General features: G+C 41.2%; 1 protein-coding gene across 2 annotated transcripts; it reads right to left on the reverse strand.

The window, feature by feature from the left end:
- Nucleotides 1-1944: 1944 nt before the first annotated feature.
- Nucleotides 1945-22574, reverse strand: ADHFE1 (alcohol dehydrogenase iron containing 1). Of its 2 annotated transcripts, none has more exons than XM_054192869.1 (14): nt 22478-22574; nt 22003-22040; nt 19629-19672; nt 19404-19457; nt 18013-18167; nt 17663-17859; nt 17182-17259; nt 15923-16028; nt 14575-14727; nt 13333-13431; nt 12346-12424; nt 12103-12199; nt 8776-8933; nt 1945-5051 (listed from the first exon to the last, which is right to left on the reverse strand). In XM_054192869.1, the coding sequence occupies exons 1-14, from the start codon at nt 22531-22533 to the stop codon at nt 4968-4970; spliced, it is 1398 nt and encodes a 465-aa protein (XP_054048844.1). In that variant the 5' UTR covers nt 22534-22574; the 3' UTR covers nt 1945-4967. The 2 variants fall into 2 exon arrangements, with proteins under 2 accessions (XP_054048844.1, XP_054048845.1); XM_054192870.1 differs by lacking the exon at nt 1945-5051 and adding an exon at nt 7032-7137.
- Nucleotides 22575-23220: the final 646 nt, after the last annotated feature.

The following is a 23220-nucleotide window of genomic DNA, read 5'->3' on the forward strand; positions in this document are numbered from 1 at the left end:
GGCAGGATTAGCAGGGGCGGGTAGGTGTGGAAGACCCTCTTCTCACTGCCCAGGGCTGACACGGCGGCAGACAAGCAGCCTGTGTGACCCCGCCTGAGCTGCAGCTCCTGGAGGGAGCAGGAACATGCTCACATCACTTTCCGTATTCACTAGCTGGTGTTTGAATTTAAACTGAGTTCCCTTTTATTTAGGAAGCACTCAGGGGTGGTCTGAGGGAAAAAAGGGACCATACCTTTAGGCCTCCTGCTGCATTGCATCAGGTTGTCCTTGTCCCTTCTCCACAGCCACGCTTAATGCGGTGAGGGATTTCTTAGGTTGGCGCTGTTGAACGCAAGGCATGCTGCACATGTCCCGGAGCACCGCGATGCTTAAGCAGATTTACTCGGGGGTTATGGAAAGTGCCCAGACAAAGCTTTGCTGTGTCTCTTAACCATCACTCTTTCTCATCCATTTTTCAGGTCTCAGGAGGGTGTAAAGACGACCACAAGACAGAAAATGACAGCCATGGCACATTGCCTTTAAGTGAAGACAGCGCACTGAGGAGTGAGCATGCGCACTAACCTACCTGTGATTTCTTCCAAGTTTATTCACACAGGATGATAGTGAGTGTTTTTGCAGATTTAGGCACGTTGGTTACATGTATTTTTTGCTTCATTCTCTTTTCGCTCTAACTGCTGGGAAAATCAGCAGTGGAATGAGAAGAAGCAAAGGAAAAGAGGGGCCGGACAAACTATTGTACCAGCTGCCCCCACTTCTACTGATGCCAAGCAGCAACCGTGCGAGCTCTCGGTACATTGAAAGGCAAGTGGGCTTTCCATTTTGTAGTCCAGGTAAAACTATACCTGCTGTTAAACTACTTTCACCAGCACTACACATGCACTTGTTCATACTTGCTCCTCAAAGCTAACCTGGTCACTGTAGATGGACAGAGTGAGTAACCAGATGGGGCAGGGCTCGGTTTGTGTTTCCCTGCGCAGAACTTGGAGAATACAGGACTGGGAGAGAGAACTAGCAGGTCAGCATCCACAGCAAAATTCATGAATATAGTAACTCCTACTCTACCAGGAGCCCCTAAAGCCTCTTCAAACCATTCTTCTGTCATGACTGAAGAGCTGCCATTTGCGCTTCCCTGAAACCTATTCAAAAACCATGATCTAGATAAACTTGGCATTTTTTCTTTTTTATATAAAGACTGACAAATTCTTTTGTGTCAAAGACATACAGCTTAAACAAAGACATAAACAGCTTAAACAGCTGTTTAGGACAGAAAGTAAGTCCCCACAAGGAAGGAGGAGAGAGTCAATCAAGCCCTACTGCTAACAAGTATGACATACAAGGATTGGTAGCGTTGTCATGAAACCTATAATACTTAGAATTGTGTACTGATTACGCCGAGTAAGATGTGCAGAAAGTGTCCGAAATGTTCACAGAAATCCCGTGCAGCAGTTCAGGTGCTTTTATTTCTGGAACGCCTTTAATGTTGCCCTCGGTTGTCACCCATGATACAATGATTTTGCCTGCACAGCACCAAGCTCACCAGGCAAACGATGTTGCAGGAAGAGTCGCTATGCTCTGGGAAGCTAGTGAAAGCCTACTTTCTCTCAACATTTTTGGTTCATGGTTACTTTATAAGACTGAAGTTAACATGTCAGAGTTAAACACTGCTCTCAAATAATTTCAAACAAGCTTGTGTTTATAGCAAGTACAACATTATTGGTTATCTGGATATTCCAATATTGGATATTCCAATATTGGATATTCCAACATCATCTAAAGGCAGTAACAGATACGTCATGGAGGGCTTGAGTAACAGAGCAGTAGCAGGAGCCACAAGAACAAGCTGCCCAGATTTCACACACCTGCCCAACCACTACCACCAGGCACTCGCAATCACAATTTCACCCCAGTTCCCCAAACAAACGCCAGGCTCGTGCACAAAATAGGCATGTTCAAAGATACAGATATATTTGATCAACTACTACAGAGAAATTTAATAAGATAATAAATGAAAAAAAAAAACACAACTGGTGACTCTTCAGTTAGTGAATAAAACTAGCACTGCTCATGAGCCAGGACATGATGCCCTGTCACACCATCACTATTTGAAAGACAGCACTGTGGGGCGACTTCAGCTCCCTTGACTTTTTCCTCAGAAAATTTCCACTAGTAACCAATAATTGGCGGTGGGAGAACACTTGTGTAGCTGATGTCTGTGAGTGAGACTTCACAATCAGTTTAAGCCAGTCGAAGACCCTGATGCTGCCAAAGGCATCTGGGAAAGAGAAATGGCCCTTCTTACAGCACCATCTGCTTATGTTTGGTTAGGGACTATATCAAACCCTTTGTTTTATCTACAAAATATGGATAAAACCTACAATATCAGAAGGGATTGTGAGGCTTAATTTAAAAACTAGCAAGAGCTCTGGGTTACCTGGTATAGGAAGTTAAGTGCGAGGTTCTGTCAGTTGAAAATGCAGCCTGCTAATAACTGCCATACTGGCAGAAATGGCAAATAAAAAATGTGCTGGAAGGAAATACCCTACATTCCTAACGAGCCCATCAAAGTGGTCTGCTGCAGTGATGAAACCCATGTGCCATTCAGTTCCCCACAAAGTATATTCTCCCAAACACAGCATGGCTGCCATGAATTAGGCTCCTGGAAAAAAGATTCTCTCTTCAGGACTCTGTACTAGAGAAAAACAGGAGTGGAAAGATGAAACAGGTCAAAAGATTATATAGAAAAGGGTTTGATAAAAAGCTTTTTTTCAAACATGGCAACTTTGTACAATACAATAAAGTGAATCCCTCACCCCTTGCTATTACAACATCAGCCTTTGTGACAGAGGTTCTTGTTGGCAATTTCAGCAGAGGACAAGATTCAGAAGGACATGGAAATCAAATGTGTGTCCCAGTCCGGGCTGAGGTACACTGGCAGCATTAAAACAGATCCAGCATCAACATCCAGTACACATCTGTCCTCGGATTCTAGGACTGCACTAGCTTTATCAAACAAACACAAGAACAAACAAGGTGTAAATACAGAGTGGCCAAGGCGGCCAATAGCATTCTGACCTGTATCAGGAACAGTGTGGTGAGTAGGACTAGGGAAGTGATTGTTCCCCTGTACTCAGCACTGGTGGGATCCCACCTTGAGTACTGTGTCCAGTTTTGGGCCCGTCACCACAAAAAAGACATCGAGGTGCTGGAGTGAGTCCAGAGAAGGGCAATGGAGCTGGTGAGGGGTTTGGAGAACAAGTCTTATGAGGAGCGGCTGAGGGAACTGGGGTAGTTCAGCCTGGAGAAAAGGAGGCTGAGGGGAGACCTTATCGCTCTCTACAACTACCTGAAAGGAGATTGTAGCGAGGTGGTGGTTAGTCTCTTCTCCCAAGTAACAGGTGATAGGACAAGAGGAAATACCCTCAAGTTGTGCCAGGGGTGGTTTAGACTGGATATAGGAAAAAGTTTTACACTGAAAAGATTAATAAGCATTGGAACAGGCTGACCAGGGAAGTGGTTGTGGCACCATCCCTGGAGGTATTTAAAAGATGGGTAGACCTGGTGCTTAGAGATATAGTTTAGATTAGTGATGTTTTTTGTCAGAGTTAGGTTGACGGTTGGACTAGATGATCTGAAAGATCCCTTCCAACCTAGGCAATTCTATGATTCTATGATGCTACTTCAACAGGGTGACTGAAAAGTGCTCCCTCCCTGGCAGAAAGAAATAAGCACACCAGAGGCTATGGGGTTCTTCTTGTGTTTGTCTTGTGCTGTGGTTGCTGCATGAATCAGATGCTGAAAGGGTCCAACATGAAGGAGAATCTGATTTAAATGAACATTTAAATGAACTGTACACACAACCATGTGCGCTTTTTAAAAAAAGAAGAATAGTATTAAAATTTTAGTTTCATTTCTCCCTTTCCCACTTCCCTTTCTCAGTTGACAGTCAACCAGCTGGCTTACTGCTCTGAACGTGCACCCTCATTCCCACGTCTAACCAGCTCTCCCAGCGGGGCACTGTGCAGCCATATGCTACACCACCACTTTTTACTATTGAACCACAGCACACTGCCACTTCCTTAAGCTGGTGGCTGCGCTCTGAGCGACAGCACCTGCAGGAGCTCAGCAGAAGCAATTGCTTCACAGAGAAGCAAGATACAGTTGATAGTTTCTTTCCACAGAACGCAGCAGGAAAAGGGAGCTATTGCGTCCAGAAAGACAAAATGACCATGATGGATGATGTCTTGCTGTTACATGGTCCCTGTTGAGTGGGTGACCGTGCTTTACTCTGGCTTTGCTCCCCCTATATGCTTCATATAGATCTTAAAAGGAAAGAACTATCTGACAACACAGGTCAGAATTTTAACCCAAAGCAAACTTTCAGGAAGCCTGTTCCAAACATGTATGAAGTGTGTAGTTTTTTTTTAACCAAATAACAAAAACATACTCTGGTTCAATAGCCTTCCTAGAGAAGGCAGATGGTAAAAAAATGATAAACTGGAACAGAACACAGTAAGCTGACATTTTCTGCAGGGTAACTCCCCCTACCTAATTAAAAAAATGACCTTGATTGATTATTTCTTAAATAGTATGACTTCTTAAAAGAAAATCACGGACAATTTAAATAAAAATAATAATTTCCAAAATGGTTTGGAATATCCCTTAAAACATTTTTCCACCTTTGACCACTTCTCAAGCACAAGAAATCCTTCAGTAACGTGAGAAATCTGCTCCAACTTTTATGCAAGTTAATACCACTGACTACTGAGCAAGAAAAAAAACCAGTCAAGCTTTCACTTCAAAGCACTATTTAGTTAAAGATGAATTACTTGACCTTTTGACAGCGTACAATGGAACGGAAGACAAAGGTACCTAAGTTCTTCCATTCTCTAAACAAATTCAGCCCCATATCTACAAGAAACTACCTTTGCGTTAGAATAGACCACACTTTTCAGAACAAAATGTTTAAGCTAATAAAGCTTCATGGAAGCCTCAAAGAGGGCAGATAAGTCGTCTTCTGTTTGGGGACGCGGTGATAGTTTAGTCACTCTCTCCTGCAAGATTGAAGAAAAACTGGATTATAGAAGGTTGCCAATAAAATTAATCAAACAGTAGCAGAACTATGTGCCTTTGTACTAATGGCCTTCAGAGAGAATAACAAGGTTTTGCAGATAAGTAATCAAGTAATTAAGGTTGAAGCATCATCAACTGTACAGTACTTTCAAGAATATATTAGTTAAAATTGCGTATAATTAAATAGACAGAAGTAAGATTAAAAATGCAGTTCAGTTGCAAAGTCAAGTACTTCAAACACGGGTCTCATCAGTCACAGATGTCAGTGCACTGGTGGATAGTATCCTGGGAATACACTCCATTTTAAAATTTTTGCCAGCACTGGAACTAGAAGGTAAATTTTTAGGGACCAAGATTTTCAAAATATAACATCTCTCAAAGCCCAGGAACTGCCGTAGATGGGGAGAGCAAATGGTGCTTGCAATTCAGACTCCAAAAGAGAGACCCAGCGAGGGTCGGTAGTGAAACTGCTTAATAAATAGCCTGACACCTTGGAACCAGAATATAAAACAGTTGTGGTTGGTCTTCATTTGGATGGTGATTCAACAGAATTTTCGGGTGCTGAAATGAAGCTCAGCGATATGCTTCACTGGTCTGCTTGACAAAATAACCACACAGGCAGGGATGGCAATTCCAAAAAGCCCTGTGATACTGAGGATGAGAAGCGGTATTAATGTAGGTATTCAGTTATTGCAGAAACATTCAGCTGAAAGGGCCTAACATTAATGTATTTATACCGGTTATGATTAGTACTTTTATGCTTTCAACATTCAATGATTTTAACCTTTACTGAAAGACTGGGGAGAGTAATAAACATCTGCAAAGACAGAGGCCAGGCCTACACCAGGAACGTGTTATCTTTAGATGAATACAGTGTATTTTGGTAAGATGGAGTTTCTTCTGCTACCACCTGTTTCAAGATCTCCCTTGTGGAAGAGGCTGTCCCAGTAAAAGTTCTAAATTTTTCCCTCCATTTTTCTCATATGAGACAGTGGGTCATTTGCTATGGAGCTTGCCTCACGTACCGAGCGGGATGCTGGGGAAGGGGCTCCTCCAGCCCCCTGCCTCGGGAGGAGGCTCAGCTCAGACGCGCTCCGGAGCGGGGCACACACTGCTGCTGCAGCTCAATGCCGCCGTTTGCAATGCTGCAACCGCTCCACTTCCCTCTCAACCCACGGGGCTGCGATTTGCGGACAGGCTGGATGTGGTTACACAGCAAGAGAGGCCACCGCACTGTGAACTCAACATGACAAATATTCGTCTAGCATGCTGAGGAAGTCAGCTGTGAGACATTCACAGCTCATAATCACAATGAGTCTGAAAAGTGAAGCTTTGTGTGCATAAATTTACCTACATGAGAAGCTTTGCTGGTGCAGCAGTAGCAATCAAATGATACCTTTTTCCCCATCCCTGGCCAGTGCTGCTATGCACACAGACCCAGCCAAAGAAAAGGCTAAGTTTCTCCTACACAGTTGTGAAACCGAATGGAAAACTCAAACAGCACTAGAGCAAAAGTTTGTTGGTTTTTTTCAGACTCACAATATGCAAAACGTAACAACTCAGTGCTCAACTACTCAGTAAATTCATCAGGCTTATATTAGGACACTCTAGGCCAAATTACAATTTTGCAGCCCTGTGCACTGAGACAGACAGAGTTATCTGTAAAGTCACACAAGGTGACAGGAGACGATCACCCTGACAGACTGCAACATTTATGAGCTGTATCGACAGAAGGCTGCAAACGGATGCTCCTCCTGTATGCCTTGACACAGGGGCAGCAGTCCTCCCTCTGCACAAGACTGCTGGCACTTGCTGGTGCCTCGGCTCCCTCAGTCTGACTCAGTGCGTTCTGGTCTAGTGCCAAAAATGAGCAGCTCCGGGCTCATCCGTGGTTCAGCCCCATTGTAGCTGCCTCTGGGATGTCTGCAAGGGGTGGGAGCGCAGGCTACAGAACAGCCCTTCTGCCATCTCTCCTTTTCAGTCCTCCTCACCTCCTCTCAAACACCATCACAGGGCTGGCCACCTTAGATCTTGGAACAGCATCTTCTTTGCTAGACTCACTGCTCTCTGTAAATAGGATCAATTTCAACAGACCCACTTAGAAAGAAAAACAAAATTCTGTTTTAACTTAAAGCATAAATGTTTGTCCCAACAGAGTTCACACTCCAAATCTTGGCAGTTAGAGTAGATTAGTTTTGTTTTCCTGCAGCCTTGCCTTTTCAGAGTGTGGAATACACCCCGCACACTTATTAGTGCTATCGCCACTGCACCACACTGCCTTGCTGATGCGAATGGGTCAGTGCTGTATTCCAAAGAAAACCTACTGCAAGATGAAAAGGAAAAAAATATACCAAAGACTAAACTGTATGGACTACCTCTGTGGGTAATAATGGACTGTTAAGGAACGCTAATACATTTTCATCATGCTACTTCTCATATACAAAAATGAGGTTTGAGAAACTATTAAGTCATCTCATTTTACAAAGTACAATTAATCGCCAATGCTGTGAGACGACAGTAAATGAATTAAAAGTCAATTTGAGCTAAGCTAACAAACAAACAAAAAAAACCGCTTCAACATCTTTTGGTGGAGAACCTTCTCCCTCCCCCCACCTAGGCAAAACATGCCTTCAATGAGATGTTGTGCTTGTGATGACCCAAACCCAATTGTTTCAAAGGAACATATTTATCAAAACAAACCTCCAAAATGCCCCATAACAATTTACGTGCATATTTGATGGGTGCTCAGAGACCTTAGCTTTCTTTCTGGTTTGGCACTGCTCTGTTGTGTGTGATCCTAAATAGTTGCACCTTTGTGTCATTTTCTCAGGCATAAGATAGGAATATTTATATTTACCTTCTGTTGTAAGTTGCTCTGAGATTTATGAATGAGAACTAGACATGGTAAGAGGTGCTGCTGTAAAAAGTGAATAACCTTTCAGCCTACAAAATTTTCATTGTCTCTGTAATGTTTATTTCCCTTGCTACTTGGTGGAAATGAATCCTAAGTAGACAGAACAGTCCATAGGATATGAATCAAACTGTCTTTTTACAAGCAAGACATTGGATTTTGCTTTTGGAGTGGTGCGTTGCTCTTTGCAGTGTCTTTGTGAGCACTGAAACAATAAAGGGTATTACAAGTTTAATCTACATTATCCCAGGGGACCTTATTTCAAATTCTGATGGGGGTCAGTGGAACAAAAAAGCCATCTGGGAAGAAAAGTGCAACTTCTCAATATGGAAAAGTTTAATGCAAAGTGAGCTCGGTCATTCTTACCAGATAGCACTTGGTATTAAGGCTTTATCTATCACCCATCCTGCATACATAATTAACAGAGATCGTTATGAAAAAGCAGTATCTTCTACAAAGATCAAAGGCCTATGAAAAACATCCTCTTTTTTAAAAGTGTGACCTTTAAAAAAAAAAAACCAAACCAAAACCATAGCCATTCCTCCTGAATCCATGCAAAGAACAGGATGCAGCATGCACTCCATCTCACTGAAAAGAAAAACCTAAACTGTGCAGAGAAACAAAATAAGGTTGACTATCCATAATATTCTCCATTTTAATTGTTTTCATTGTAGGATTTTTAATTGTTTCATGTAGGACTAAAAATAACATTTGCTTGAAAAGAAACACTTCTGTTTTTTCAAAAATCTGTTCTTTTTATTTGACAAGAAAAACTGTTTTGCTTTCTCTCTTACCTGAGGCAGAGTGCCTTTGACTAATGCAGGGATGTCTGCTTTAGAATAACCGATTGCAGCTAAGCCATCATCAACATTCAGATCAAACAGGAATTTCCGGAGCGTGTCTGCCAAAATAAACCCCGCATCTTTGATTCTGGCAGTGCGGATGTCAGCTCCTAAAATAAGACATAATGCCTTGACTGTAGGGTGGAGAGAGAGAGAGAGGAGGAAGCCTGTTCTGGACTTAATTTAATCATAATATCAGCTGAATACATATCCATACATAACAGTCACTGCCCTAAAAGCAACATGAAGCGAAAAGAAAAAAGTCTTCATTTTACAGTGGAAATAGTTTGTAAAAGGTGAAATAAAACAAGATCAGGAGAAGCAGGTAACTGCTGCCAGAAAGACTAACTGCCACATGAGGTTAACTTCCTTTCCCTCTGTGCTTACAGGGAGAAGCACTTTTTGGTGTGACTAACTGCTGGGAGGAAAGAAGCTAACACATGAACGTCAATGGTATTTATTTTTATGGACGGTGTGCCAAATGCTAACTTTCTTTTAAGGCCTTGAGTTTGCTGACATCTAGAGGACATGGAGACCACTGACTATTCTGTTCAATTATACATTCAAGGAGGACTAGAGCATGTAAACTGAGAAAGACAGGAGATGGCAGGGCAGTGTTCAAGAGGTTAAGTAAATCCTAAACTTAACGCTATTTGAATATGTGCTGACTTGTGTAGGATAAGACAGAACTGAAGACGAGGAAATAGTATCTTTGAAACATCTACTGAACAGTAATGAAAGCACCAGTATAAAATCAAAGGCTACCAATATTTCTTACGGAATAGCTTGCTTCCCCTCCTTCAATGAATGGTCAAGACTTATTTACAAGTAATGATAAAACCATGCCCAGATAGAAGATACAGGTTCCTCCATACGATTTCTTTTCAAAGTAAGCTGAGCTAAATTTGTTCTCTGTGTAACCTCAATGATGTTACACCAGAACTATGTTAGGTCAAAGCGCCATCCTGAGAGATGAGTAAGAGCACAACCTAGCTACGGGAAAAATATTTTCTGTGATCCTCATGCAGTTCAGTGTTACATTCAAAGGGCATTAAATGAACAGGAGACCAGCAAGCTGATTTGAAGAGCTCAGATATTCGGGTAGTAAGACTGGCAGTACTGTGGTAGAGAATGTCTGGGAGAAATTGACAATAAGGTATGACAGAGTCTTGTACGAAGTCTTATGCTATTGGGATTATGCCATGCAGCTTCCTGGGTTTTGCTGCAGAGGAGTAACTGGGACATAAATCCAATATCTTCAGATTGTAAAGCAAAAGAGAAAGGGAGGAGGGAAAAAAAGGACAGTAAATGTATAAGGGCAGTTTTAAAACATTGCTATAGTTCTAGTACTTTTTGCTCAACCAAAAGGATACATCAGTCTTTTATTGCACTTAGAAAATTCCCGGCCACACGCACACCTATTTCAACTGTTTAAGAATCCACCCAGGGAGGTATTAAGCTTTTTCTGGCTGTACCCAAATTCACAGCTGTACATACAACATAACTATTTAGTAATCTGTGCCATGTCATAAAATACCTTCTTAGTCATTGCATTTGGCAACATGACAGATTTGAATCAGCTACTGTAGTCAGTTGGACTCTGGACTGGACTCAGAAGTAAACACCCCAGGTGGGAATTAACAAATTCAATTCCACGTGACATGTTTTTGGCAGAGCCCCTTTACAGCAAGGCAGACAATAACATAGTTTAAAATTCTATTGAGAAAATTAACAGAGCTTTTACAGACAGAATTTATGGCAGCAGTTGATACCACAAAACCTAAAGGAACTGCTTTTTAACCGCTTGTTTTAAAATCAAGGAGCCACAGACAAATTCTCTGATACACTGTGCTGGACAGTTTTACAGAAATATTTTCTTAGTCTACTTTGAGCTGTATGTTATTGCTGTGAGAACACAGACATTTTGTAGCTTAGTATATGATTCCAACCAGGTTTGTGTTCTGGTTTTGACCACAGGCAGGACTGCATACTTCAGAGGAAGGCTGAACAAACCTCATAGGCAACATTTATAAAATAAATGGAATTTTCCCCCAATGTATTTTTTCTGACCAAGTTGTTTTACATTCTCTTTAAAACGCGGTGATATTTTCATTGTCTATATAAAAGTCCCACTCTTCCTTGAAACCCACAAAGCTTTCAGATTGCTTAGACAAGGAAGTCACACATGTGACTAGATTGCTGTGACTCGCATACAGAAGGCTGACCATACAAGGGACTGAGCACAAATTTTCCAAATACCGGAAGAGTTGCCCTAACCACTTTCTCTCTACACTGCTGTGCATGTGACTGTGATTGGTCATTAGTGAGCATGGGTATTAGCAGCAGTTTAGCTACAACACAGCCTAGTGCAGACAAAAAACCTGACCTTAGATATAAATAAATTAGCTCGCCGCAGAGCCATGCTGTCACAGCTACAGTGCTAACAGCTTCAAGATCACACCACTGAAAGCTAGTTGGTTACACACAGTCATGCTGGGGGTGCAATGAAGAGGTATCCTTTCTCTAGGACACCTTTCGGTGATGGGCTGCACAGATAACAAAGCACTGTATGAAAAGATAATCTTTAAATGAGCTTTCAGCTTACAGCATTTACTTCTATTCTGCTAAGACGCAGAAAAGGCCACATCGACCCACTTCTGAGCCATCACAGATGTGTCCACAGAATAGCTACTCCCTGCTTTTCCTTGACATCGGCCACTGAGAAAATCCAACACCTACAAACAAGCTGAGGCCTACATTAGAAAGACTGAAACCCACAGTTGTGTGCCACAGAAAAAGAGCAGGAGTGATTCGGAACATCATTCTGTTCTAATTCATTGCCACAGCAAGAAAACTGTTAGGCATAACACTTCCTTTTAGCTAACAGACGCACCTGAATACTGGTTTCCTTTACGGTACCTGTTCTAAAGTAACTACTCTCGATAAAGCACCAAGAGAGATGCCAATCACAGCTACTCTCTCCTGCTTTGTAACAGATCTACGGTTAATTTCAGCTGTCCAGTTTTCTAGGCAAGAAGCAGCTTTCTCCAGCTTGCTTCTCTAACTACATCATCCAATATCAAAATTTAGCATTAGTCTACCTAAGTTTGCATTAAGCGTAACTCAGCCAGACTCCAGAATCTTGTTTTTATAAACTTAAACACCTGCAACAACCAACCACAATTGCTTGCACACTTTTTTTTTTTTTTCCTCTCCCAAAAAGACATTTTGGGAAGGATTCAATTTCTATGAGTAAGTTGTACCCATAGAGATTCCTACCTAGAATCTCTGCAGCTTCCAAGTGCCGCTCAGGATGTATCTGTGCCGTGAAAGCAAACACTGCTGGGGATGTCAGCACCACAGAAAGGCCGTGTGGCTGGGGAAAAAAAAAAAAAGAAAAAAGAATAAAATCACATCAATAGGACATGTACTTTCAACATTAATGTGCTTTAATGCTCATTAATGTGAGATAACAGAGAATTGAAATGTATCATACGAAAACAAATATAAATCAAGTTTTACCACTAAAGAGTGATCCACATTATAATCCTTTGGTTTATAAGTTTTCACCAAACCAGAAATAGGGTAAGACATTCCATGGCTGGAACAGAGAGCAGAGAGAAAGTGGTTAGAGCAGCTCCCCTGGTATTTGGAAAATTTATGTTCAGTCCCTCATGCGGTCAGTCTTCTGTATGCACGTCTCTTAGGTACAGATACTCAAAAGGTATTTAGGTACAGGTATGGTATGGATATTAGGTACAGACAACCCTCACCACTGCGCACTTCAGAGATCTAGCTCTAAAAAACAGTACCTCCTTACTTTGCAAGTGTGAAGTTACGTTACTCCACTGACTGGACTGAAAGATATTGAGCTACTAAAGTAATATAAAATAGCATAATCTTTCTACCTGAGAAAAATAAACATTCATTTTCAAGTATAAATAAAAAGTAGATTTGCTCAAACAAAAGGAATGAAAGGAAGGTCTCTGAAGAGAATGATTGCTAGTAACTTCTCCATGTAGTTCAGGCTTAGGCTTTGCTTCTCTGAGATTTTCACCCATAGGAAAATTGTCTTGCCATATTATTTAGTCAGCCTGCTGAATGCCTACTCCACAGACAAACTTACAGACAATTGCATCAGTTCAGGAATGGCACAAGATTACCTCATTGCTGTCTCACCGCAGAACAGCTGGCATGAAATTAAACATTTCAAATGCCATTGATGGTGGGGTCTTTTTCTAACTACGGTTTTTACTACCAAGGAAGGTAAAGAAGTTCATGTTTTGTAATTTTCACAGGATTGGATTTGAGTATCACAAGCCAGAATACACAATCCTCACACACATAAATGCCAAGAATGCATTGATTTCTCACAACACACAGTTCCCCCTGTATCACAGGCCGGGCTACAATATATTCAGCAACAAAGGCAGCAATGTCTTTGATAATCTGAAACAAACACTAGCTGGAAGCTGACATTGGACAGGGTTAACATTTTTCTGTACTTACCAGAGATGAACACCAGCATTGCCAAAGCCAATACCAGCAAAAGCACTTGCTAGGTGCATGTTGGCTCTTGCTTCACGGTCTTCAGGGTTTCTGATGGCTCTGTGCACCATGGAGACAATGGCACCAATGAATTCACAAACAGATTGGTAATTCAGGATAGAGAAGGGAGAGAGGGCTTCCTTATGGACAGATAAATAAAAATCTCTAAAATAAGCTGAGATAAAAATGCTGGAAATAGGAGCAAGTCATACTTCAGTCAGAGAACAATTCTTATGGATCAGGAAGTAAATCAAACTGCTTCAGTGAAGGGCAAGTTTCTTTTCACTTTTCCAAAACCTGAGTAAATAGAGTGAATTTAGACATATTCAACTCGGTGCTGGTTTAAACAATTCTACTTAGGAGCTTTGGCAATCCTACGTACAGCTCCAAGATCGCTCCAGCTTTCTCACCATCTCAGTAGGTGATGGTCTAGACCCCACCACCTGTGCGGGAAGAGGACAGGGTTCCTTGCCTTCCTATGCATCAGATTTCTTGTGTAGTTTGACAACACGGAGAAAAGGTCTCATGAATAGATTCCACAGGAACAATAAACAACTACTTTGACTAACTAGGTACTGTAAAAAGTCTTTTACAAAAAATCCCACACTGATCTTCAATAGATGTGCACATGGCATACAAAAGCTGTATACAGGCTAAAACTTTATTGGTAGGGATCAAAACCAACCCCCAGTTAAGTCAAAACTTAATCTAAATTGAAAGTCTTCTAAGTATGAACCTAAGCATGAACTAGTTTTCAGTAAATGCATAATTTTGCACATTCATAAGTGCATGTTACCTTCTTGATGGATGTATTAAGTATCTTAATTTAAACTGAAGGTCACAGATACTACACCAGCAGTATTTCCTTCAGTTTGTTACATATTCCCCTTATACTGTCATAGAAAGAGAATTCTTGAAAAAAAATACATGAATGCTGCTCCCATATTAACTGAGGACTTATAAAATAGATTTACAAAGGCATTAAAAAACTACCTCCTCAAAACAACCTCATAACCCTAATTTTACTTTCAATTTTATTTGAAAAACTTTTTGCTTTATTTAAGAGAAATCCAGGATAGAAAACGAAGGTTTAATGTAGTAGTTTGCTTTATTTTAGCCTAAAATTCAATTTCTTCTAAGCATCCCTTTTTGGGCACTGAAGACTGATCGTACTGCAAAGGGGGTGGCTGTTAAACATATTACCTTTTCAAATATTTAGCCACAATGCGCAGAGCATGAAGAGCCCAGACATCACTGATGGGATTGCTGCCTTGGTAAGCTGGTCGGTTGATTGGATTTGAAGGGCAGGGACTGCGCATGTTGTAAGGAAGAGCAGTGTACGATTCTAGAGCATGGCTAAAAGAAAGATTAAAAAATCAATTATTTAAGTGGGAGAGCTCCATTTTACTCCCCTGCTGCCCTCCGAGTGCAGGTTCTTCTTATTTACTTCTGGTGTTTAACAGTTGCCAAAAAGAGAAATACAATCTCATACACAACTGGGAGGATGCTGGGCGGGCACCTCCAGAGCTCTTCGTTCTCCGACACACAGACAGACAGAAGGCAATCCAAACACAGTCACGGTCTATCAGCTCACACCATGCTCAAGTTAGGGTGGCTCTTGGGGTGTAATGCTTTTCATTGAAGAGCACTGTGCATCTGCAGTGGGTGTGTTTCCTTTCTGTAGGCCAGGAACCGTAAGTGGCTTTAGCACTGAAAGCACCGTAAGCCACCTTTCTGTTAAAAGTATTGACCTTTAAAAAATTAGGAGTATAATATTTAAACTAACTGGAACTGCCAACAGTCTCATCTCCCAGATACTTGTGAATCTGACTACATAAAGAAGGGGCAATGCCTACATTGCTACATTTAGATGTACAAAACCATTTTCATTTATGAACAAATGCCTCAATTCCATTACAGACACTGTAGTTTGGAATACTTCACCAAGCTTGAGAAATCACACAGTTTCATTATACATCTATTAGTTTAATATACACAGCACCCAGAAGCAAAGTAAGCTCTGGCCCTCTGAATAGAAACTTCTATGCGTTTTGTGCAGTTAAGAGCTGTAGGTTTAAGACGTAGAAAATTTTGTGCCAAGTGAAAAGTACATTATGAAAGAAGTTCTGAAGAGATGGTGACAACTGGGCTAAAACCTGACAGCAATTCATTAGACAATTCTTGTTCTCTATTCCCTGCCACATCTGTGAGACATGCTAAACACTGTGGTAATTGTGATTAATCATCTACTTGATCTCTTAAAATGGGACACCTGGACTCTCTTCCCTAACATCCTGGAAGCAAATGGTTTCTCCAGTGCACTGCAAAAACATTAAAATTTCTGCAAATGAGTGTTTTGTTTCCATACATTCTGAAGGAGGTAGTGAAATTAAGTAAGAGGAAAGTATAATTGAGACCACCTTAACAAGAACAGGAAAGGGAGAAAAAATACCATCCTTTTCTGCTCCTAAAATATATTTTCTCTACAATCATCATAGTAAAAATATGAAATTGTAATAAATTCAAGTAGCAGCCTATACAGAAAACTCACCAAAGCACATCAAAGCCACTGTTGGCCACTATTCGCTCAGGCATAGACAGTGTGTGTAAAGGATCAATGATGCCTAACGTTGGCTTAATGGCTCTTGAAGCAATACCTGCAATATGTAAGCGAGGAAAATGAGTTAAAATTTTTTTGCAACAGAATAGGACAAGACAAGCTTAAGGTTCAAAACATAACAATAATGAGGGTAAATGATTCGAAACTATGAAGATAAAAGCAAAGAGAGAGAAGGGATAGTAAGAAGTAGCTATGAATCTAAGTCTTACTGATGATGAAGTCCCTGTAAGAGTTATATGATTTGACATTGTTGCCTGAAGAGAATTATTCCAGACAATGTTCTCCATTTATAAGCCTCCCTGAGCAGCCTATACTTTCAAAATGTCTGTGCTGAATAGTATCTGCAACATTATTCTTAAATTTGTATCTTCTGGGAACAATCAGAGGGCAAGACTGGTTTGCATCTACAATCAATTGCTAATTGCTGTTTTCAGCATCTGTAATAACCATGCCTTCATATTTTGGTTAAAGGGGCACAGATGTAGCTTTAAGAGAGACAGACATACAGACAGACACACACACACAGACTGACTGATGACATACAGACTAGAAAACTCTGAGCTATGGTCAGAGCTCCCTACTACACCCATTTGGGTCCAAAGCACCGTAGACTGAGCAACATATAAAATCCACACGTTTAGAACTAAAACCTCTAAACAGCTATGAAGCTTAAGATGACATTTTAGCCTTAATCTTTATTTGCCAGAGATGAAAAAGGCCAAAGGAAGACAGTGCCCCTCACTCGCACAGCATCTCAGGCCTGAGGTTTCAAAAGTCAGGAAAAGGAACATTTGGTTGCAATTACACAACAAAGAAACAGAAATCTTAAAAGCAGAAAGCAAAATACAGAGGAAATAAGGAACAGTTGTTTGACCCTGAATGTAAGTAGAAATTTCCTTTGCAATTAACATTTTCTGCCATTTAAGAACTTGAAAGATTTTAGTTTCCTGTTTTGCCTTCAAACTATAATCCACTGTATTACATAGGTATTTCATTATGTCAATATACTATAAATCTAATTCAAAGAGGAAACCTTTAAGCTCTTCAAATTTGCCTGTGGCAGTTGAATCAAACAAAATGACACCTGAAATGACATGCAGTATCCCTTTTTTTCAAGGCAGGGAAATAATGAAGACATTGGAAAAGCAATTGTCTTGAACAGCAGACATACACACACACAAAAATCTCACCAGTTTTTACTTTTAGTTCTTTGAAGTCAAAAATGGCAACACCAGTGGTTTCACTTCCAGTTCCAGACGTCGTAGGAACTTAAAAGGAAGAATGGGGATAACAACAAATAATAAGTAATACATGAAGGTGCAAAATAAATAAATAAAATCACAATAGTAACACTACCAAAAATACAGGATCCAGGAAATCTCAGAGGTATCCCTGATCCAAAGCCAGTGGGTCAAAGAGAAACTTTGGTCTCTTTTCTCAGTAAAACTAGTCAAACTCAGATAAACAAGACAAACTAATGACAAAAACTGTGATTTTACTTCCACTGAATTAAATAGCAAAATTGCTGCTGAATACAACTTGAGGAGAATTAAGCCCACAGGAAGGTGAAACAGTCGTAGGAAACTGATTTCAGTAGAAATATCATACAGAGTGTAGAATGACTCCCCTTCTCCTAGCCCTCACTCTCCACACCCCCCGCTCCTGCTCTACCTGCGATGAGTGGCTTGAGGGGCACAGTGACAGGCTTGCCTTTCCCAATAGGAGCATTGACGTAATCCAAGAAGTCTGATGTTGGGCTGGATGCGTACAGGTTGGCAGCTTTACAGGTGTCTATTACAGACCCACCTCCAACGGCAACGTAGGCATCAAACTCTCCCTTTTTAGCAAAGTTAATGGCGTCCATGAAACTTGAAAAACAAGAATAGCTTTCTAATTAGTCAGGAGAAAAAGAGCACACAGAGAAACTAACTATTAAAATCAGCGTACAGGTCACAAGGACAGCTGTATGGCATACTGTAAGAGCCTAGGCACTATGAGAAGTGCACTGTCAGAAGTAGTACCTTTGGTCTGTTGGTTCCACCCGGACATTATCATACAACTGAAAGTTTATACTGTATTTTGACAACGAATTCAACACTGCATTTACAGGAGGGAGTTGGGAGAGGTTTTTATCTGTCATCAAACAAACTCTTCTAGCACCAAGATTCTGCAGGTCCTACAATAACAATGAAATTAAAAAGGAAACAACTGGTATAAAATCATACACCAAAGTATTTAAATACTAACCCAAATCAAATGAGCCATCTAATAACAATAATAATAAAAACCACAACCTAAAAATGGTTATTGTGAAATTTTGGAAACAGTATCAGCTAAAGAGGATTAACCACATACAATCAGGATGCAGAAAACAGCACAAAGTATAAAGCTGCCAAAACTTAGACAGCTGAAGTCTTATGGTAGAAGAAAACTAATGCTAAAGATGTTGAACAAATGAAAAGCATGTGGAACCACTTAAGACTCAGTAAAATGTAAAATTTTTTTTTAAATATTTTTTTCCTACACAATTCCTGTGACATAAAAAGGCTTTTTCCACAGGTTAGGTCTCCCCTAATTGCCTACCAAAGCACACCATTAAAAAATTGAAAATTTAATATTGAATATTAATTTATCAATGAAAAATCAAAATAAGGTGGCAAAAAGAAGAAAAATAATCCTACATCCTAACCTTTGCTAAATTAATTGTCGCAACAGCTATAAAATACATGCAGGTCTAAAAAATTCTAATGCTGTTTAAAGACAGTAGTGCTGTCTAAATTCATGTACTATCTGACTACTAATTTACTTTACAAATTTGCAAATAAAGAAGAGAACTGTTAATGCCATAAATGCCAAGAAAAGAGGAAAAAATGATAAATGAAAAAACCCAACCATAAAGGCAAACAGGAACAATGTAATCAGGTGAATCACCTCACACTGCTGAAACAAAACCTCTACACTTTCACAGTGCAAACTCAGAGCTGAATGAATGCCCACCTAATTTAATGGAAAGTCTCTGATTCATTTTAATGAGCACTAGAAGAGATGAAAGTGATCTTGAGAAAATCCTGGTGACTCACCAGGATTCAAAACTTTTTGACTTAAATTCCATGTCAGAGAAAAATATTATTGCATAGCCCTGGCAAATCATCAACCATCTAATTATCCATTAAGCTGCACTTCATGTACTCACTTATACCACAGCAACATTGATGTAACATGCTTCTGTTCTCTACCCAACAGTATTTTCCAACATTTTTACACTAGTACATGTAACTACACACACTGTAAAGCAGTGGAAATTCAGACACATCATATATAAGCTTTCCCTCATAAAAGGGATTGATAGCACTGGCAGCCCTTTAAAAAAATAACTTTTTACCAGTGATGGACTTATACTATGGAAGCTTACCATGCCAACCTCTTTAGTAACTCCCTCTCCATATCGGATGTTTGAAATGGCCATCTACAAAAAAAAAGAACATATTTTTTCCAGAAAAATAGAGAATTGGTATCTAGTCCCAAGTAGTCAAAATGTAATATAAAAATTTACTAATGGAAATATTTGCTAAATTCCATATTTGGAAGTATACAAAATATTACTGTTAAATCAAATACATTTTATTATTAAATCTACCTCAAATGCATAGTCTGTATTTCCCAGGGTAGGCCGTTCAGGGACTGCAATGGAAATGAAATAGTAAAGTTAGGGAACAAAAAAGTGACTTAATTCTGTATCTCAGGGAACAGATTCCTTTTCTTTTAAAATCACTAAAACATTTGCACAGGTCATCTTGGCTCATCAGGGTAACAGTTACCCATTTCATGCCTTGTTGTTTGAGAGATTAAATGATCGAAGTACTTAATTTGATTCATATAATTCAGCAAAACAATAGTGTTTCTCCTTCTTTCAAGAATTAATTCCTTCCTATAAAAACTGAGTAAGTTACCAGGGAGTCTGCATAAGAATTTGTTTTTAATCTGCAAAGACCAGAACAGTACACAGTAAGTAGATCTGAGCATCTGCAGAGGACACAGGCTGCTACATACAGGTCGAGAAGGGTTACAAATGTGTAGAGCCTACATGATAACCTTCAGAACAACTTAGCCAAATAATAAGAAATCCTCCATATGCACCCGGATATATGATAGAATACTGACAGGTGTTTACACTTCTTTTTACTTCTGCTTAGTCCTAAGCTTGCAGGTGAAACTGAATTGCTTGCTTGAAAATCAAGAAACTGTACGCATTGCTAATAATAAACAGAGTTTTAATAAGAATCAGTGTGTCACTATCAGCTTTATTTAGTAGGAGAGAGAAGATATTTATAAGGACAGTATTTCAGTCACATCCTCTCTCTGCCATGTCATTCTTGCATGGATTTCCACAAAATTCTCTATTTCTTGCATATCTTGATTTTGCCACAGTGAAGCGAACTGCAACAACTGAATCAGCCTATTCTTCTCCAAGAAAAAGATCAGATGAGGCATTCTGCTCTTCCTGCTGAAGTCATGCCTTCTGTCTGCTGTATTAATTGAAAATATGCGATTTGGATTCAGATCCAATGAGTGAAGCCATGATAATGAGACTTACAGACACTCTGGGGTGCACTGAAGCACTGACCCAAAACAGTAACAGATAGATGTATTAAAATCCTTTATGCGCTTTCTATTCAAGCCCAGGCCAGCTGCTATCAGCCCTTTCATTGCCATCTCTTGCCAGGCTGTACATGTTTGACCTCTCCTGGAGTTTGAGTCTGCTGTACTCTCAGACATTAATTTGACAGGCTAAGAACATGTCCAAGCCATTTATTCTCTTGCTTTCTGATAATATAATAGGTGCCCTGCTGTTATATTGTTGAGCCAAACTTAACTTTCAGGAAGAATTCTACTGAGTTCAAAAATTGCACTATTTCCTCGAATACTGTCAAAAAATACAATGAACATCTTTTTTCTGCTACAGTCACTGTTAAATCAATTCCCACTATTTAGAGACTTACTGAACTGATACCATCTTGCTACATTTTAGACTCAATTGCTGCCTAAAACTTACAGCGAGGATTCTTAACTAAGACTTCTACTTAACATCGGCTTAGTTTGAATTGACTGAGTAGGTCATCAAGCAGACAGGCACAAGAATGAGATTCTATTCCTCAGCTGCGCTATTGTCTTGCTGTATGATGGTCTTGGGCAAAACAAGTACCTGAACATATATTAGCTTTTCTGTATGTAAAATGATAATGGTAATTCTTTAAAAAGTGTCTTAAGCATGTGAAACCAAGCCACTCAGAATTACAGATTGCTGAAATTATGGTCAAAAATACTAATTTTTATAGAAAATATATCTAGCATATCTTCTAGGTCCCTTTAGAGTATTAAACTTGGAACATGTGGGATGTATTAGAAGATTAAGAACATCTGGAGACTGACCAGCACACAGACAGTTATTCCCACAGACTCCCCACAGTGAATGCAAACAGAAACTCCTCCTCGGGTGACCTGGTCACTCAGCGCAGCTCACCTGCCCTTACCCCACAGCCCAGGCCAAAGTGAGCTGCGTTCCCAGGACTGGCTGTACAAAAAGCCTACGGAGATTATACATTCCCCAAGGCAAAGCAGACCTTTGCGAATAGCTCCTATTTATTCATTTACCTTCCTGTTTCTTTTCTATTGTAACAGGTGCATGTTTTCCCCCTCTAAAGCAGATGTAAAGTGGAGATGGCTCAGGTGATGACAGCGGTAGTAGCCAGAGCAAATTCCTGATCAACTTGCCTCACGGCAACAGGAGGGAGGGACAGGATGCTTTAGCTGTGGCTTATGTGGAAACAGTGCATCTCTCCAACAACAACCACTGTCATTGTTCAGTTGCAAAACAACAGACTGCTTACCTTTAAACTGTTCTCTTTCCTACCAGTTACCTGCACCCTCTGCCCGCCTTACACCGATACGTATGGCTCTACAGGGCCATGGCCTCCTACGGAATTATTATGGAGACACAAATTAACTCTTACCTTGGGAATAAGTGTGGCAATGGCTTGGGCACCGACATCTAGTTAAAAAGTTAAAAAAAATAAAGAAAAAAAAAAAGGCACGGTTAAAAGGAAAAACTAAAGCAGAAAAACAAATCTGTCCTTGCCTAAAAGTCCCTGGTATGCTCCCGTGTACTGCACCCTACCCCACTGAGGCCTCCTCCCCCAGCCGGGGGCCTGGCCAACCCCGGGGGGCTGGAGGCCGGCAGCTGGGGTCCCACCGCCGGAGGCACACGGGTGGGTGCCGGTAGCCGCCCCGTGGGGTGCCCGCGGGGAGCGGTCGCTGCTTTTCACGTTCAAAACACGGCGGCGGCGGCCGACCGGCCTCGCTCCACTGCCGGGGCACCTGCCGATGAAGGGGGGAAACAGAGCGGCCTGAGGCGGCGGCTCCCCTCAGCCGTCCCCGCGCTGCGGCGGCTCCCCTCAGCCGCCCCGGCCCGGCCCGGCCCGCACTCACGCTGCCCGCTGCAGCTGCCGCAGGAGACGGGCGGCCCGCTGCCGCCCGGCCGCCATCGCCCCGGCTCCGGGGGGCTGGACAGGCCGGGCCGGGCCGAGCCGAGCCGGGGCGGCGGCAGCGCCTCCTCCCGGGGGCTCCCACCCGCTCCCCGACCCCCAGCTTCAGTCACAAAGTTGACCAAACCCGAGGATTTTGCCCGGTTGAAATAAGAATTGTTCCGATTCGGCACAAACTGTGAGACCTTCATCGCCTGGGAGAGACGGAAAGTGGCGGCACCCCCGGAGAGCCTCATCCCTGCTGGAAATGCACAAACTGACCAGGATTTTAGTGGAGCAATTTCACCAATAAAGTCGTCAGCGGCATAAAATACTTCTTGTGTGCGTGTGTGGAGAGAGAGCCATGCTCTTTGGTTTAAGCAGGTACAAGATGCGCCCTGTGGAAACGGCAGGAAGATCAGAGGTTTGGACTGTATCTCAAAGCAACTTTTTCTCCACATTTCCAAGTGCTTTTTTGCCCCTGCTTTGCCTAGCTGCTTACACCAAAGGCTTGGTAGCAATGGGCTGTGTCCATGAGACCAATCCTGCCGCCAGCAAGGCTGCCCAGCACAGCAGCCAGAAACATTTAAGAGACAAAAGGCACATCCTATACAAAACCCATAGGCTGAACGCTATAGTCAGGCCACCAATACCACCCAAATCCCTCCAGTTCCAAAGCGTAGGTACCTTCTGCCCCCAGAAGACACC

Source organism: Rissa tridactyla, chromosome 2 (assembly GCF_028500815.1).
Source record: "Rissa tridactyla isolate bRisTri1 chromosome 2, bRisTri1.patW.cur.20221130, whole genome shotgun sequence".
In the NCBI taxonomy this organism is placed as follows: Eukaryota; Metazoa; Chordata; class Aves; order Charadriiformes; family Laridae; genus Rissa; species Rissa tridactyla.